The sequence below is a fragment of the Cuculus canorus genome, chromosome 4, assembly GCF_017976375.1.
Source record: "Cuculus canorus isolate bCucCan1 chromosome 4, bCucCan1.pri, whole genome shotgun sequence".
NCBI lineage: Eukaryota > Metazoa > Chordata > Aves > Cuculiformes > Cuculidae > Cuculus > Cuculus canorus.
In genome coordinates, this window is record NC_071404.1 from 66,828,821 (window position 1) to 66,843,761 (window position 14,941).

At 41.9% G+C, this 14,941-nt stretch overlaps 1 protein-coding gene across 3 annotated transcripts in view; it reads left to right on the top strand.

Annotated features, from left to right (window-relative positions):
- Positions 1-998: 998 nt before the first annotated feature.
- Positions 999-14,941, top strand: part of MGAT4D (MGAT4 family member D) — a 46,430-nt gene continuing 32,487 nt past the window's right edge. For all 3 annotated transcript variants that reach the window (XR_008449783.1, XM_054066125.1, XM_054066126.1), the window contains exons 1-2: positions 999-1,136; positions 12,933-13,094. Coding sequence is in view for 2 of the 3 variants with exons in the window: in XM_054066125.1 (XP_053922100.1) it covers positions 1,046-1,136; positions 12,933-13,094 (253 nt within the window). In the remaining variant the exon portion in view is untranslated. The remainder of the gene's footprint in view (positions 1,137-12,932; positions 13,095-14,941) is intronic.

The following is a 14,941-nucleotide window of genomic DNA, read 5'->3' on the forward strand; positions in this document are numbered from 1 at the left end:
TGCTGTCAGAGGGACAATCTAACTTTGAAAAATACAATTATTTAGATGAAAGTTAACTCTATTTTAGCTTAAATAAAAAAAATCTAATTATTGTGTATAAGTTTGAAAGAATACAATTAGTTAGTGTGGTATTTCGTGTAACTGCAGCTTAAATGGCTGGAGAGCTGCACAGAGGAGAAGGACCTGGGGGTGTTGGTTGACAGCCGACTGAACATGAGCCAGCAGTGTGCCCAGGTGGCCAAGAAGGCCAATGGCATCTTGGCTTGTATCAGAAACGGTGTGACCAGCAGGTCCAGGGAGGTTATTCTCCCTCTGTACTCGGCACTGGTGAGACCACACCTTGAATACTGTGTTCAGTTCTGGGCCCCTCACCACAAGAAGGATGTTGAGGCTCTGGAGCGTGTCCAGAGAAGAGCAACAAAGCTGGTGAGGGGCTGGAGAACAAGTCTTATGAGGAGCGGCTGAGAGAGCTGGGGTTGTTTAGCCTGGAGAAGAGGAGGCTGAGGGGAGACCTTATTACTCTCTACAACTACCTGAAAGGAGGTTGTGGAGAGGAGGGAGCTGGGCTCTTCTCCCAAGTGACAGGGGACAGGACAAGAGGGAATGGCCTGAAGCTCTGCCAGGGGAGGTTCAGGCTGGACATCAGAAAAAAATTCTTCACGGAAAGAGTCATGGGGCACTGGCAGAGGCTGCCCAGGGAGGTGGTCGAGTCGCCTTCCCTGGAGGTGTTTAAGGAACGGGTGGATGAAGTGCTGAGGGACATGGTTTAGGGAGTGTTAGGAATGGTTGGACTCAATGATCCAGTGGGTCCTTTCCAACCTGGTGATTCTATGATTCTCTGAAATCAAGATATTTCGGGTTTTGTTTGTTTGGGGTTTTTTTTTGGTAAAATATAACTACTTGTTGTAGGATCAGCGCTGCCCGGAGCTGGAGGAGGGCTGGCAGAGGGGGGCGGGCGGGTTGTGTCGGGGCAGCCCCGCCTGCCGGGCGGCAGGAGAAGGAGGAGTAGGGGAGCTGGGCTGCTGCGGGCAGAGCCCCGCGGGAGATGCGGCTGCGGCAGTGCCCGCTGCTGGCATGGCTGTGCCTGGGAGCAGCCCTGCCCCTGCTCTGGTTGGCGGCGTGGCTGGGCAGCCAAGGTGAGAGACGGTGGTTCCCGTGGCAAGAAGCGAATTAATTGGATTTAAGCTAAAGTTTCATCTCAGTAATTGTATTTTTGTGAAAGCTAGGCGGAATGGCTGATAGCATTTCTTTCTCTGACAGCATGTTTTCTTTTAAATACTGTGTTTTTGCAGACACTATTCGTTCCTGGGAGATGATCATGCCCTGTGTGCGGTGTGATCTGTCTCTCTTCTTCTGCCATCCCCTCTGTTTGCAGCCGTTCCCCCTCTCAGAGGCAAGGGCAGGCTGAGCTGGCTCCAGAGCTCCCATCAGCGAGAGGCTTGACTCTGGGGAAGTTCGTAACAACATTAAAATTAGTCCTTGGGAATTAACAGACTATGCATAAGATTCTGGGAAAATTAATACATCTGCATGTAAGTGGGAAGGGACATTCTGTCTGACTTTCAAAAAATACAGTTACTTAGATGAAACTTTAAGCCTACTTCAGCTTAAATAAAAAATATCCCGCTTCTTGCACTAGTAACTACTTCTTGTATTAACAGCACGGTTTCTTTCAAGCAGTGATTTTCCAGATAACGTTTATTCTTTGGAGATGATCCCGCCTTGTATGCAGTGTGATCTGTGCTGAACAGGTGTCTCTGCTGCCATCCCCTCTGTTTGCAGCCGTTCCCTATCTCAAAGACAAGGGCAGGCTGAGCTGGCTCCAGAGCTCCCATCAGCGAGAGGTTTAGCTGTTGGGAAGTTCATAGAAACCTTAAAATTAGTCCTTTGGAAGTGACAGAATATGCATAAAACTTCTGGGATATTTTATCCATGTGCCTGTCAGTGGGAAATCCATTCTGTGTCAGCTCTTGTCTCGCTGCACACGATTGACGGAGATCACTCCCTCGTGTTACCCAGCCCGATAAAGGATGCTCGCTTTCTAAAACTCCAAAATGAGTCTTAAGAGTTTTATTTGCCAGTATTTTCAGTATTCCTGGCACCAGCAAACTGAAAAACCTGGCTGCGGCCAGCAGAGGCTGCGTGCTTCCAGCACGTAAAGCAGGTGCTGTTCAGTCCAAGTAGTGGTAATTAGTGTTTTGTTCATTTAATGCCAGTGGTGCATCTGTCCGGCTCGTGGCTCCAACCCCTCCCAGTGCCCACGCTCCGTGGCTCAGGGGTTTGCCCTCCTGAGACCCTGTGCTGGGGAGCAAGGAACGGAGAAGTGCGGGTTGGGGTGTGGGGGTCTCATCTGGGGTCACGGCTGATGCGCAATGAGTTACGCGCTTGTGTGACAGCCTGCAGGGTCATGCCAGAGGGTCAAACCTGTCTGGTTAAACAAAACCAACCTAAATTTAATAAGCAATTTTAATAACAGTTCCTAACAACTGTTCTGTGTTAGGATGGCAAGAACAAGTCTAAAGGTGATTGCTGTGGCAGTCCGTTTTTTACCTGTTTGAGTACTAGGGAGGACAAAGCAGCATTTTCCATTCTGCAGCCATATTTGTGTCTTATGTACAGACCCTTTTCCATGTGTAGTTTTCCAGCACCAGAACACCATGGTCAGTCCAGAGGAAAAATACCAGAGTTTTTATCTTTTTTTATTTATAAACTTTAAAATTCCATAGTCCTTTCTGAATAGGTGATGTAGGTGGCATCAGTTGGATAGATCTACAGAAAGCCATGTCTAAGAATCTCGGAGCCTACACAGGAAAGATAAAACTCATACTACTTTCTGAAAATAAATTTAAGGAAGAATTTTTTTCCTGTGAGGGTGGTGAGGCACTGGCACGGGTTGCCAAAGAAGTTGCTCGATGCCCTGTCCTGGAGGTGTTCAAGGCCAGGTTGAGCAACCTGATGTGGTGGGAGGTGTCCCTGTCCATGGCAGGGGGTTAGAAGTGGATGGTCTTTGAGGTCTCTTCCAAGTCAACCCATTCTGATATTCTATGATCTCACTAAGTAACGCTTCTGAGTCCTGCAGATGTGATTTGTTTTGTGACAGTTTAGTTGGTGTGACAGCAAGAGAGTGGATTTTCAAGTGCTTCCTGTATAATAGTCTGGCATTTATAAAGGTTGCCTTTACAAAAGTTCTGGCTTTATAGGTGCTTAGAATTAGAATAAGACAATTAGTAATTTCTAGGATGAGCACAGAACTCCAACGAGTTGGTAATTTATTTATATTAATTGTTTCAAATGTAACAAATGTAACAAATGGAAGCAGCAGTAGAGATCTTGGCTTCACAATGGAATACTGAATAGAGTCAAGACAGTGATGATCCTTCTGCCTTATCATTTCTTGTCATCTACTTGGTTGCTTATCTTGCAGCACTTGACACTTTACTCAGTAGCGGTCCTGCTAGGAGTGGGGAAGGTGGAACAGAAGTTAAAGCAGGGTGCGGCAAGAAACTAAGATCCAAGACATGATAGAATGAAAGCATTTGTCCCATCCGCAGTTACCACCCCGGTCACCTTGTTATCTTGTGACTTGTACGTGGTGACGCCTTGTTGCTGAAATTCCATTTTCATTCAGCCTCTACTTGCTCTGCTGGTGTTCCGTGCTGAGGTGTTTTGATATGGGATATTTCTGTTGTTTTTGGGGGTTGGTGGGTTTTTTTTTTTCTATAATATGTGTTGTGGCGTATATGTATATGTGGTGTTTTACCCTTACTGTTTCCACATTTGTCTCCTCCTCTACAGTAAATAGAGCTACTAATTCTTCTCAGATGGGATCATTTTCCTAATTATTACTAGCACCTGCTCTCTTCACAAGCTTTTAACCATTACAAATATAAATACATTGTGTTCGGGGCCATATTCACTCTTAAGCTTGGTAAATCTCACAAATGTGTAAATAAAAGAGCTGATACTAGTAACTGCAGGAGGATGTAACAGCATGTGGTGAGTGACTTCTGTGTTAAGATTATTTTGCTGGAAAGATAGTCTTTGCTCCTGAGTGGTGTTACGAGATAGAAGCCGTCTACTTATCAGAAAAAAAAAAAAACCAACAAAGGAACAGCCTTATGTTGTTACCATTTTTTTCCCCCCTTTCGGAAACAAGCCAACTAATGTTCTGGTTTTGTCACAGACTATATCTGAGAAGGTGGTTTGAAATTAGTCTTTTAAACAGGCAGATACCTATGCTTAGATATCGTTAAACCTTCCACCATCCACGCTGCTGACCTTGCCTCTCCACTGAGAGCCTACAGGAGGTCCCGCTTTTCCTGCATCTTGAACTGCAGTGTTCATTTTCTAATGCCCTTTTCACTTATTCCACCTGTTACTGAGGGGTCAGGTACTGTCTCAGTTTGTCAGCTCCTCTCTTTTTCCACTAATTTGTCTAACTTTCTCTGGCTCATTTTCTTCCACACACTTGTTAAATCTTCTCTTGCTTCACTTTCACTCTCTGCTTTGCCTATTAAAGCATTTAGGCTGCTATTAATCTTTGATAGTGTATAGCGCTAAGCAGCAATAGTCTGATATTCCCACTGTTTTTTATCTAGTTATAGTTTCTTGGATTGTAGGGATGTTGGGGTGCCAATTAATCTTTTTTGTTTGTTGTTCAACCAGGACAGGGCATCCCAGCTCTAGCCTAGTGGGCTTAAGTACTTCCACAGTATGAAAAGTATAGACCAGCTCTGTAAAACAGTGTTCAGTTTGTCTGAAGTCTCGGAGCCTTTTAGCCCGTGAAGTGTAAATCGGGTATTGGCTGTCCTGGTTTCTGTGCAAATGAAAATCAATAGCTTTAAACAGCAACCTTTAAAGACCTTATGCAGGACTAATTTGAGAGATTTGAATTGAAATGTGTTTGCTGTCAGTGGCAGCAGTAAATATTTGCCTGTTTGGTACTGCTTCTAACTACTCAGTGCAGCCTGAGCATTGATTTGCAGGTGTGACTTAACTCGAGTACAGGTACCTTGAACTGGCAAGGCAGGGAAGATGATCCTGCATCACCCGTGCGCTTAAAAACGAAAGTTCAGAATCTACCGAAGTCAATAGACTTCAGCTATCGTGGATAATTTTGTATACGCTTGAACTCTCCTTACGAGGATATTCTCGTCGTCACTTTTTCCATTGCTTTATAAGCAGAGGTTTCATTTTAAATAATTTTGTTGATAATTTTGTGGATGGAAAAAAAAGAGAGATAAAAGTAATTACGGAGACAATCTCCCCAGATTTCAGCTAAACCTAATACCGTCTGTCTAAACTTGCATGGTGATTCCTTCAACATCCTATAGAGCATTTGCAGACATGGGCTGCTATTAGCCAATAATCCGATGGATGGCTGTAACAATACCTGTTCCACGTCCTGCATGGTTTTGCTGTGAGCTTTTTGGTCCCTCCCCAGCCCCTAAGCAAAACCTGTGTGAAGCAAAGAGTTGCGTCTGGGGATAGGAAAGGCTGTTATCCGGATGATGCAGGTGTTCCTACTGTTGCGCAACCGAGTTACAATCCTGTTGTTAATGCACCTGTCCGAAAGTGTGTGTTCTAATATAAATACTCTACATATGGAATTGTAGCTATGGAAAGTAGTATACAACTTACAATATATGTAGTGATTTTCTCACACGTTTTTAGCTAGTTTTCCATGTAAATATTAATCACAATAAATACCACAGGTGTTTGAAAATAAGAAAGCAAATGTAAGGAGGTAGCAAAGCTTAAAAAATAGTAACAGAAGGCACGAGTGCATTACAAACTCGTTATGAACATACATATAGTAGGAGGAAAAGCTATTCCTGAATATAAAGAAACTTTAGTGTCTTGGCTGAATGAAAACGATTTTTTTAGAAATTGCAGCAGTGAAGTCACTCAGATCACCTCACATGGCAACACGTCTTCTCATGTTGCTTTTAAGGGCTAAAAGATTAGATCTCTCCAGATTTGTAACGTGTTGTTGCCCTCTTTACCTAAATTTGTGGGATACTTTATCCAAGTAAATTAGAACAAAGCTATGTTTGGAAGTTAGGAGAAAATAATGCTAAAATATGATGTCATACGCATCCAAATATGTTAATATGTGCATGCTGAGTCAAGTGTATTGCACATCCAGGTTTTGCCCCAACATGCAGCCAGGATGTGGCCAAAATGCCCAGCGTGGACCAGTCTCTGTTCCACTGATGACATACTCGGTTTCCTCACAGAGTTCTGTGTTTAGGTATAAAAAAACCCCAATGCAACAACCTCAAATGGGACTTAAACTTAGTATTTACTAATCCCAAATTTTATCTTGAAATTTGTATCCAAGGCTTACAAAAGCTGTATAGTTGTACTGGCTTTTAAATGTGTATTTTACTGAACTAAGAGCCTCCTGCTTCTTGCAGTTACTTAGGGCAGAATAGTGGCTGCCTTGTCCTCAAAAGTAGAGGAACTGAGTCATAAATCCTGTAAAGATTCAGGTACAAATGAGACTAGTTTCTGTTGGGTTTCATACAGAAAGGGATCAGGAACATTTCAGACCTCTCTTTGTTTGCTGTGCAGTGTCTCATCACAACCTGTACTCAAGCAAGTGTAAACATATGACCTTCACGCTTTCCTAATGCTGCACTCTGAGTCTTGAGGAACACAGTTTTATCCAGAAATACTTTCGTTAGTGTGGCTAGGCATTTAATTAAATGCACGTATAAATGAACGATTGTTGTTACATCAGGGAGTACAGTAAAAAAGTTTTAAATACTAACCAGAATGAAGCAATAACCATTGCTTGAAGCAAATGAGTATGTTTTATTTATCTGATAAAGGCCATATTCAAATCAGAATTTTCCACTGCTATTAACAACCTATATCTTGTTACTAACATTACTATCTTAAAACCAAATTATACCAGTTATGGGCAAACAGTGTGAAATTTCCATTCAGTTTATACATTTTTCCACTTATTTTAATAGTATTGCTTTCCCACATAGTGGTGGTCTGACTGAATGTTTTAAGGTCACTTTTCACTACGCTCTGATATAGGAAAAGACTGGGATCTAAAATGAGGATTGTTTGCCACCATTTAAGAAAATATCATTAGAACTTAAGTTGTATTTTCTTTGAAGCAAATTTGCTTATCTATTTTCAGTTAGATGCTGTATGTGGAAGGTTCAGTAAAAAGTATTCTGTGCCAAATGCAATAGTGAGTCCATGTTCATTATACTCTTTAATGTGTTTTTAAGACTCAGTTATTAATTTTGACCAGCCTTTAAGGTTGTAAGGTGTTTGTTTTAATACTGGAAAGCAATGCTGATTCTCTTCCTAGTACATCCTCCGTATGGGCCTAAGGATCCCTAACTTCCCCCATAAATTGCGGGCACACTGCTTTTCTATGTCACTGGGTTAATGCAGTGTCTCTCCACTGTCTGGAGCTCCTGATGTGGATACTGTCAAAGACAAGTAGACACGCTGGCAGGACATACTGCTCCCTGGTTCCTCTGCTTAGGAGCTATAGCGCTATAAAAACATGGTGAGAGTCCTCACTGTGTGTTGAGCCCTGTGCTTTGGCTTACCAAGCCTGCGTGTTTGCTACTGGAGCATCACAGCCAGGTTTTGGCTAGCTGGCTAAGAATTGTGCCTGACTGAAATTAATCTTCTCCTCCTCCTTGTAGCCTCCAGCATAGCAATAGACCCTGCAGCCCAGCTGACGTTGAGGCATAGACAGGGCAGATGAGTGGGAACAGTTAAAAGCTTCTTAAGCTGCTCGTTTAACCTTCCCTTTTCAGCGGTGTGAAATAAACCAGCTTCAGCGCTGACTGACTTCAATGGCTCCTGAGGATTTAAGATATGCCTTGAGATGTGCCGTGTCCTATGCTTTAAGCTCAACAATTGAAGCTACCTTGGTTCTGACGAACATTAAACATAATGGGTGAATGTACTCGGTGCAGGTGAAGTGGCTTCTGGCTTCTGTTTTTCTTGGCTGTTTCTTAACCTGTTGGGAGACATGAATAATTCTGTGCTATAACCTATAAACAAATTATTTAAAGATCATGAACAAATTCAGGAAGGCATCCTTACTTGGAAAGGTGCTTAAATACCCTTAGACTTTAGCACGTTGTTGAAGTGTTTGCGTAAGAACTGGCTGTTCTGAACTAAGACAGAGACATTGTTTGTGGGATTTTTTTCCCCTCCTTACTCTGAGAAATCAAACCCCAAGCTTGTGAAGCATGTAACAAGATTTAGAAAGGTCTCTCTGTTTTAGATCAGTTACGGGAAGATAACAAACCACCGCAATTATTAGTGCAATGCATGCCTCGGTGGTTTAATATGCTTCGTTAACCCGAACAACAAGCAATGAATCCAAGTATGACAAGATCTTTTGCAGTTAGTGTGCTTATACAGTTTTCTTTTAAAGAGGGCATTAACCAAAATTCAGTTTCTAAAGAGTCTTTAGGTACAATAAGCAGTGTAGCTTGTATTCAAGAAATAGGAACGAGAGTCACTGCTAGACAGTGGGGTGTTATATTCGCTCCTTTTTGCCACTCCCAATTTTCCTTTTATTTTCTTTTATTCTTTGAACGAGGTGATAGTGATGGATTGTTCTACAGCTCTTAGATATTCCCAGAAATCTGTTGATTATAAAACTGGTAGCATTTATAATAATAGGAAATATGTGTCTGTAGAGCTAAGATAAATGATTGCTTGACTTTCAGAATGAGTGTTTGCTTTAGAGATCGGTGTCATTTCTAAACAGCTTCAGTTTCCGTTGCAGAAAGTTATATATATGTATCTAGTAGGAGATAACACAAGGTTGCATTTAAAACCCTTGTTAAGTATTGCCGTCTTAGAATTACAGTATCAGTAAGTATATATGGCCGTGTGTAGTTAACACTCAGAGGAAATCATAGAATCATAGAATAGTTTTGGTTGGAAGAGACCTTAAAGATCATCTAATTCCACCACCCTGCCATGGGCAGGGACACCTCCCACTGGATCAGGCTGCCCAAGGCCCCATCCAAGCTAGCCTTGAACACCAGGGATGGGGCAGCCACAGCTTCCCTGGGCAAGTGCTGTAGTACAGCTGAGAGTTCGTTGCAGAAGCTTTGAGTGCTATCACCGAGTCGGGCTGTTGGTTGGGGTTCTTCCTCCCATCTTGTAGCCAGTGTAGTCTCACTGACATCTCCTCGTAGGTATTCCTTAGCCCAGCATAGTGATTCATCTGCAGCTCACCCAGGGGTAAAGAAGCCTTTACCTTAATTTACTTGTACTTCTGCCATACGTCTTCAGCTCACTATTTTCTGGTTTTATCCTGACACTCTCCACTGCTGGCAGCACCGTTGGTAGATAAGGTGTTGCCAAGTCAGGCTATCGCTGCGGACAGACAGTGTTTCGTGATACAACCGAAGCTCATTTCTCCTGTTCCTCCTTGCCAGTGAGCTGTATTTTTGAAAACGCCCTGTCTGCTTCTTCCCAAGCAAGCTATTGCAAGGAGCTGATTTAGTTCTGTGTAGATCCTTAGATACTTAGAGAGCAATACTTTCCACCCGCACAGTAAAATAGGTTTAAACTTAATAACTATTTATGGATTTTTAGCTACATAATGCTTCTATCTTCTCAGCTTGCAATAATTACAGCAGTAATAAATATGGTTCATGACAGTACCTCATTGCACAGCAAAATATAAGTTCAGTAGTTCTTTCCAAACACATTTTTTGCCAAAGGTTTACTAATAGTTAATATTGCTCATTTACATATGCTCTAATAATGCTTAGAATATTTAATGTTCTATTTCAAACTATTTATGTTTATAATAGTCTCATTGTTTGCTAAGGGTGAGTGAATACTACATTCCTTTTGTCAAACCTATGCTTTCCCAGCTGTCTAAATTGAATAAGATAAGCAACTGCTAATACTAAGAATCTTGTTCTACTAACCGAACAGAGGCTTGAATTCTGAAAGACTCAAAAAAGTGGTTTCCCTCCTCTGGCCTGAAGAAATAGATAAGGCCGATTACAAATGCTGGCTTGTTTGGGAGCGCTTAGTGGTAGCTGAGTATTGACCTTCTGTTTGAGAGAGCTGTCTATGCTATTTCAGTAGGCTCACCTGTAACTAAGCACATAAAACTACAATTACTTGGTGCTTACCCAAATGTCAGCCTGATAGTAATGCCTTAGTTTTGAGTCAAGCTGACGCTGGATAGCTGAAAGAATTGTGAAGAGAAGGACTATGATATTGTTATTCATCTGCAATTTCTTTACCCGTTCCTCCTATAACAGAGTTAGTTGTACTGAGGGGAATTTTAGTTTAGTTTAGCAAAATTTTTTGCTATTACATCAATGGAAATGTCAGTGGAACAGCCTTTGGAAAGATTTGGGGCTTGTGTTTGTTGTTTGCGTCTTTCCAGAAGAACATGGAGGTTAAACCTCCACTTTTTCTTGGCACTTAATGCTATCTAATTGCTAATAAAGACAATTGGATTTTAAAGAAAAATGCACATCCATTACTGTATCTTTAGTTTATAGCCCTGAATTTGTCTTGGAGTTGCAAGATAAATCTTCACCACATTTACATGCATTGGTGCTATGTTTGGACTCTCTTCCTTGGTGTAAAAACAGAATTATTAATGCCTGTCAGTTACCTAAGTCAGGTTTAAACTTCTGCTTCCATTTTATTCATATATATTCTAAAGCAAAAAGCTAAAGATTGGATTATGGCATTGGAAACAGCTGTGGGGAAAAAAAACCCCATAAAACGAGGAAGTGTATTCTCACATAGTAGTTGATGAAAGAGGTCTTCCTTAGGTGCTTCAAGAATTCAACTCATTTAGGGTTCTGTCTCTGCAGCTTTGTGACGCACTGTTAATTTATTTCAACCTTTTCCCTGCAGTTAAAAGATGGACTTGCCATCTGTTTCCTCATTTTACCTTCCATCTATTTGTTCATTCTCTGATTTTTTTTTAGGGAAGCCTAGTTCAGTAAAGTAGAACTTTCTTGTTGCACACAGCTGAAATAATACAGTTTTCCCCTCCCTTCAACAATGTTAAATTTACATTAATAAAATCAAAGAATGATTTGGGTTGGAAGGGACCTTTACAGGTCATCTAGTTTCAAGCTCAATGCAGTAAGCTGGGACACCTTTAACTAGACCAGGTTGCTCAAAGCCACATGCAACCTGGCCTCGAATGTTTCCAGGGATGGGGCCTCCTCTGCCTCCCTGGGCAACCTGTTCCAGTGCCTCGTCACCCTCATTATTAAGAATTTCTTCCATGTACCCAGTCTCAATCTACCCTCCCTTAGTTTAAAACAGTTACTCCTTGTCCTGTCACAACAGACCTTGCTAAAAAGTCTGTAAGTACTGGAAGGCTGCTCAACCGTCTCCCCAAAGCCTTCTTTTCTCTAGGCTAAACAAGCGCAACTCCCTCAGCCTTCAGAGCTGCTTAGTACAGAATATTTCTACATATGAATGCCTTTCTTGCAAGTCAAAACATTTTTAAGACTGTCAGAAAAATTTAGGAAGCATTAATTTTATGGGCGTTTCTCTAAACTTACTTTAAATTTTTAATGAGACCAATAATAATACCACAGACCACATGCTCACTTTTTACGGTTGGATTCGATGATCCAGTGGGTCCTTTCCAACCTAGTGATTCTATGGTTTTTTATTTCTAACTACTTTCTTCCTAGATGTTTTAAACTTTAGGGTCTTACAATCATACATTTATTGATTAAATTAAGGACTTGTGTTTACTGAAAAGAAAATCCCTTTTTATCCAAAATGCAAATGAATTCCAGTTTGAAAGGCCATCACAAATTTGTATTGCCTGCTCATTTTGCTCTGAAAGTTCTTTTACCGGCTAGAACCCCTGGGGATTCATTTTCGCTGAGACAGTGGTGGGTGCTTGTGAGTTAATTCTGCCAAGGATGGGACTCAGCACAGTCCACAAATGGAATAGAAGTGTTTAAATAACAGTGTTTAACTTAAATAAGCGGCAGTATAAAACATCATTAAATTAAGCAGAAGTCTTCTTCTGCCTTCTGCTTTCTTTTCCTTCCTCTTGCAAAATGAGTGATGTTATCAAAGTATTGCCTTATATTAACTTTAGCAAGTCTAACAATCTTTATTCATGTGGCAATGACACAGTGAAGGCACTGATAGGTATGAAACTTGCATATAGTCTGTGATCACTTAGAAGTTCTGCTTCTTGGGAAAGTGGATCTTCTGTAAACATAATGTAGTCGTTATCTGAGAATACTATGCAGGACAAAACATGTATCCAATAACCATGACTGAGAGCACAGGGTTTCTAATATCAGTATGATTGTAGAGTATTTTATCAAAGATGGGCTATACATTATGAAGGTGTCCTTCAATTCAGAGCACAGATTCAGTTCTTGTCTAGTTATATATACACCCAGGAGTTCAAATAACCATCCTTTTTAATAATTCTTAATAGACTTCAAGCACTATTTAACTCGTAGATGAGAATTCAGAAGACTGAATACTTAAATATCTGGATTTTAATCTTGCTAGTGTTTTATACAAAAGACAAGCCATTACATAATTACACTCTTCAATGTGACAAGGGTTATCGAGATTTGTTACTTACTGAAAAATCTTGGCTTTACTGGATAGCACCTTGCCCTGTAACTCCTAGTCTTTTACTGACTTTTTCCTTGTTATGGATGTCATTTCCTTGTTTTCATCTTCAAGTGCAAGCCTTTATCCAGTTGTGCTCCTTAGACTCTACTTCTTAATGCTCTTCCAGACTTCTTCATTCCATGAATAAACTTTGAAAAGTCTCTTTTATTATTATTTAGCCACTTCTGGTCATGCCTTCTTCTGGACCGTCCCCTATTCTTAAACTTACTCTTTACTTCGTCATATAATTCAAAATTTAAGAAGCAATTATGTTCTCATTGCAGGCAATGACTTACACACGTACCAAAGCCAGCTTCTGGAACTTCAGCAAAGGCTAGTGTATGCTGAAAAGGAAAATAAAAAGAGATCACGCGATCTGAGCATTGCCCTAGAGGAAATTAAACGTGCAGTTGCTAGAAGAAAGAACTTGACAACAAATCGTACAGGTTTGTATGTATAAAAATGTACTGTGTTAGTAGTTCAGAGTTTGGTGTGCTTGTATTTTTTATCACTGGTGGTGGTGGGAAATTATTAATTTGATTCCATTAGCATTAGTTAGAAGTTTCTGCTTCACAAAAGGGGTGGGGAAGTAACCTGTAGTCTCCTTTCAAATAGGGTTGCTAACTGAATAAATAAGGAGATAAAAACAAAAAAGGAGGGGTGCAGGCACACACAATAGACTGCAGTGGTGTCACAGTGGCAAAGCTGTACGTATTGGTAATAGTTTTTCACAGTTCTTACCCCTTTCTTGCTGCAAACTATAGCACTGAATAAGCTGTTTTTACCAACTTTTATTATGCCACTATACACTGATAAGTGCTGGGTCTGTATCTTAGCTGAAAAGCAGGAACACCTCCTCAGATGTTCCACAGCCCTGGTCTCCCTCCTGCCCAGGCGGGGTGACTTTTTGGGGTGCTTTTTGGCCATGAGTGCTCTGCCAGCTGAGCCCAGGCACCAAGGTGCGTATGGTGGGTGTGCACTCTCATCTCAGCACGCAGACCATATTCAGGTGCTTGCCTGAACCCAGGAGCTGAGAAGCCCCATGAGGTCTTGCTAGCCTCAGAACATTCCCTCTAGAATTAATTTTTATCTTGCAAGTAGTTTGTTAATAATGTGAAGGAAATGGGAACATTTGTAGGCCATGCCAATTAAAAGAAAATATTTGAAGAGGATTCACAAAGTTTTCACCAGGGGCAAGTCCTGTATGACCAATCTAGTGGCTTTCTATGATGGGGTAACCACAGAGTGGACACCGGAAAACCAATGGATGCGATCTATCTGGACTTCTGTAAAGCCTTTGAGACTGTCGCCCACAACATCCTTCTTTCTAAATTGGAGAGATATGGTTTTGATGGGTGGACAGTTCGGTGGATAAGAAACTGGTTGGATGGTCGTATTCAGAGAGTAATGGTCAATGGCTCAAAGTCCAGATGGAAATCTGGGACAAGTGGTGTCCCTCAAGGGTCCGGACTGGGACTGGTGCTGTTTAGTATCTTTATCAATGATATAAACAGTGAGATTAAGTGCACCCTCAGCAAGTCTGCAGATGACAACAAACTGAGTGGAGCGGTTGCCACACTGGAAGGATGGGATGTCATCCAGAGGGACCTGGACAGGCTGGAGCAGTGAGCCTGTGCGAACTTCATGAGGTTCAACAAGGCCAAGTGCAAAGTCCTGCACCTGTGTTGGGGCAATCCCTGTTTTCAGTACACAATGGGGGATGATGTGATTGAGAGCAGCCCTGCAGAGAAGGACTTGGGGGTGCTGGTCCATGAGAAGCTCGACATGAGCCGGCAATGTGCGCTCACAGCCCAGAAGGCCAACGGTATCCTGGGCTGCATCAAAAGAAGCAGGGCGAGGGAAGTGATTCTGCCCCTCTGTTCCTCTCTTGTGAGACATCACCTGGAGTATTGTGTCCAGTTCTGCAATCCTCAGCATAAGAAGGATATGGAGCTGATAAGGCAAGAGGAGGGCCACAAAGATGATCAGAGGGCTGGAGCACCTTCGTTATGAGGACAGGCTGAGACAGAGTTGAGCTTATTCAGCCTGGAGAAGAGAAGGCTCCAGGGAGAACTTATAGCGACCTTCCACTACCTGAAGGGGCTACAGGAAAGCTGGGGAGGGGCTGTTTACAAAGGCTTGGAATGATGGGACGAGGGGCAATGGGTATAAACTAGAGAGAGGCAGATGTAGACTCGACATAAGGAAGAATTTCTTCACTGTGAGGGTGGTGAGGCACTGGAGGTGTTCAAGGCCAGGTTGGATGGGGCTTTGAGCAACCTGATCCAGTGGG